The sequence below is a fragment of the Macrobrachium rosenbergii genome, chromosome 47, assembly GCF_040412425.1.
Source record: "Macrobrachium rosenbergii isolate ZJJX-2024 chromosome 47, ASM4041242v1, whole genome shotgun sequence".
In the NCBI taxonomy this organism is placed as follows: Eukaryota; Metazoa; Arthropoda; class Malacostraca; order Decapoda; family Palaemonidae; genus Macrobrachium; species Macrobrachium rosenbergii.
Window position 1 is genome coordinate 20,922,462 of NC_089787.1, and position 3,162 is coordinate 20,925,623.

At 41.0% G+C, this 3,162-nt stretch overlaps 1 protein-coding gene across 1 annotated transcript; it reads left to right on the plus strand.

Moving 5' to 3' along the window:
• Window positions 1-865: 865 nt before the first annotated feature.
• On the plus strand, window positions 866-3,103 carry LOC136830886 (trichohyalin-like). Its single transcript, XM_067090857.1, has one exon. The coding sequence runs from the start codon at window positions 1,391-1,393 to the stop codon at window positions 3,101-3,103; it is 1,713 nt and encodes a 570-aa protein (XP_066946958.1). The 5' UTR covers window positions 866-1,390.
• The last annotated feature ends 59 nt before the right edge of the window (window positions 3,104-3,162 follow it).

Genomic DNA, 3,162 nt, shown 5'->3' on the forward strand with positions numbered 1-3,162 from the left:
CAGTATAAAGAAAAAAGAATGGAAGACGACATATACTGTGTATATATATATATATATATATATATATATATATATATATATATATATATATATATATATATATATATATATATATATATATAGAACCTCTGTGGCTCAGTCGGTTACAGCAGCAGCTTCGGACTTCGTAGAGGTCTGTGGCGCGGGTTCAAATCCGCAGCCGACTGATCAGAGAGGCAGACACTTTGCTATCCGTGTAGACATCCCGGGATTATATATGTAATCAACGGATAGGTTTGCTTAAAAAGCAAATGGGTGTTACAGACTAAATACACACACAAAACAAAGCCACTACAACACCTTCTAAAAACATAACAAACATCTCACACGTCTCGAACTCTCGCCCTACCCGCGCAACAACTTCTCGCTGCTGGGAAGAAAGGGCGTTGGGTCGGGTATGATACATGTAACATACGCAACCGGGGTCTAAGCGATGTCAGGCAGGGCAGCCGATCGAGACCACAGGTCTACCCCAAAGCCAAATCAAAAAGTCCTTCAAAAGAAGGCATCGTGCTTACCCCATACAAAAATGGGAAAAAAGCACGTTAAAAGGAGAAAAAGAAGATATATATATATATATATATATATATATATATATATATATATATATATATATATATACATATATATACTGTAGTATATGAATTTATACATATTTATACACACACACACACACACACATATATATATATATATATATATATATATATATATATATATATATATATATATATATATATATATATATATATATATATACATACACACATTAACAACTTTCACGACAATAACGCGGCTAACCAAGCAATGCGGTGCTTTCAAGCGGAATATCAACTTGGATTTTCATCTCCGGGAAATAATATTAACTGACTGAAAGATTGATTAATTCGAAATACTTAAAAACGAAAATTTTCCATAGGCTTTTGGGTATTAGATATGTACGCTATATTCATTCCATCTCACTAGAGACAAGTAAATGAGAAGCTGGCCGAATGCTTCCTATTTCCTAGATTTCAAGGAATGTGAAGATATTTATTTCAAAGGAAAACTTAACTTCGAGTTGAGCAGCGGTGGTTCATAATGTGCGTGTGTGTGTGTGAGAGAGAGAGAGAGAGAGAGAGAGAGAGAGAGAGAGAGAGAGAGAGAGAGAGAGAGAGAGAGATTTGGGAAGTTACAAGGCTCCACTGAAGTCTCCGAGAGCTACCAAGTGCGAAGTGGGAAAGAGACTCACTCCTGCCTTCTTCGCCGAAAGAATCCGAAGCCCGCACCAGATCCGGAGACACGAGGACAACCATCTGGCTTTTTTAGATTCTATCGATCAGGCAAACCACTGAGAAGAGTAGCATTCAATATGAACTGTTTTATTGTTAAATGTGATCAAATTGTTAACAGTGTCTTGGCCCGGGTCCCTCATGTTGGATCCGTGGATTTGTCTATTATATCTAAAGTCCTTCAACCAGGGTTCGTAGCGAGTGTCCCTTACAGGAATTGGTTCGCTGGAATCTTGGGAGCAATTGGAGGCAACTATTGTTATAATTTCTATCAGGAGAAAGCGGCCCGTAAATGTGCGGAAGACAAGAACCTCACGATTCTTGCTGAAATGGACGATTTGCGGGATATTTGTGATATATGGAAGACCATCGCTGAACAGGAACAACAAAAGAATTTTTATCTCAGAAAGGAAATGGATGACAGGACAAAAGCTGAGGATGCCCTCAAACAGAGGGTTTGCCGTTTGGAAAAAGATCTAGCTGACGGGAAGGTAAGGGATTTAGAAGATTTATTGGACCTGGAGGAAGCTGCAAACAAGCGGATTCAGATGGCTGAACAAAAGCTTCACGAATTGGAATCCGAAAATATCGCATTGCAGAGGAGCCTCAACGAAAATGAAGATCTAAAAGTACGACAACAACAAGAACTTGCTCATTTGAATGGCCTCGAAAAAAGTCATAAGAAGTTGAGAGAGAAGTTTGAGGAGGCTTGCATGGAAATTGGACGCAGGGAAGCGACAGAAGCTGCTCTCAGAAGGACCATCGGTGGTTTGGAAGAGGAATTATCCAGAAAGGAAGCAACCTACATTCAAACTCTCAAGGATTTTGATGAGGAAGCTCGAAAGAAAATGGAAAAGGACCGGACTCACATTGAAGAGTTAGCGTCTGCAAACGAGGCGCTGAATGAATCAATTGTGAGAAAGCAAAAGGAAATTGACGAATTGAATAGCCTCGCAACAAAACAAAAACTGGAATCGAATAAAGACCGACTCGACATACAGGAGATGGAGAAGAGAATGAATAGTCTGGAAAACGAACGTTCTTCTCTACAGGAGCTTCTGATAGAACAACAGTCCCAGAACAATAAAGAGATAAGGAAGCTGGAAGAAGAAGTCCTGGCTCACTTGAATGAGAAGAAGGCTTTAATGGAAAGGCTGGACAAGCAGGAGAAAGAAAGAGACGAGGACATGAAAAGACTGAAGGAGGAGATCCTGCTCCTGACTGAAGAGAAAAGCAGTGAAAACGAACGAGCCCAAAAGCTGGAATCTAGTAACGAAGAGCTGAAAAACGAGCAGGCAAACTTTGCTCGTGCGAAACAAAACCTTCTCAGACGTCTGGACGCACAGATAGAAATCGCGAAGGATCTGGAGAAACGAGTACGCCAGGATAAGGAAGAGAAAGACAGGCTTAAAACAGAAATAGAGAGGGCCAACCAGAAGACCCTAGGCCTCGTCGAGGAAATGAATGAGAAAGAGGCCGCTTGCCAAAAGGAGATCGGTGATTTGGAAGTGGAATTACGTCATACTCAAGATATGATGAATTTGGCCGGGGAAGAGAAAGAGATGCTTAACAAGGCAATTGAGCAGAAAGAGAAGGAAATCGCGCAACACAGAAGGCAAATAGAGAACTTGGAAAGCGAAAAGGAATTAGCCGCCAAGGAAAATGAGGAAAAACGTAATGAATTGCAAGACGTAAATGATCTGCTGAGCAAGAAGTTGCAGGAGGCCAGTCTGAGGAACCAGGACCTGGAGAGGACGAACGGGGACCTGGAGAGGAGGAGAGGACCTGAATGAAATGACGAACTGGAGAGGAAGAACGCAGAAAACGACTCCATTATCAGGAAGCAGCGCCA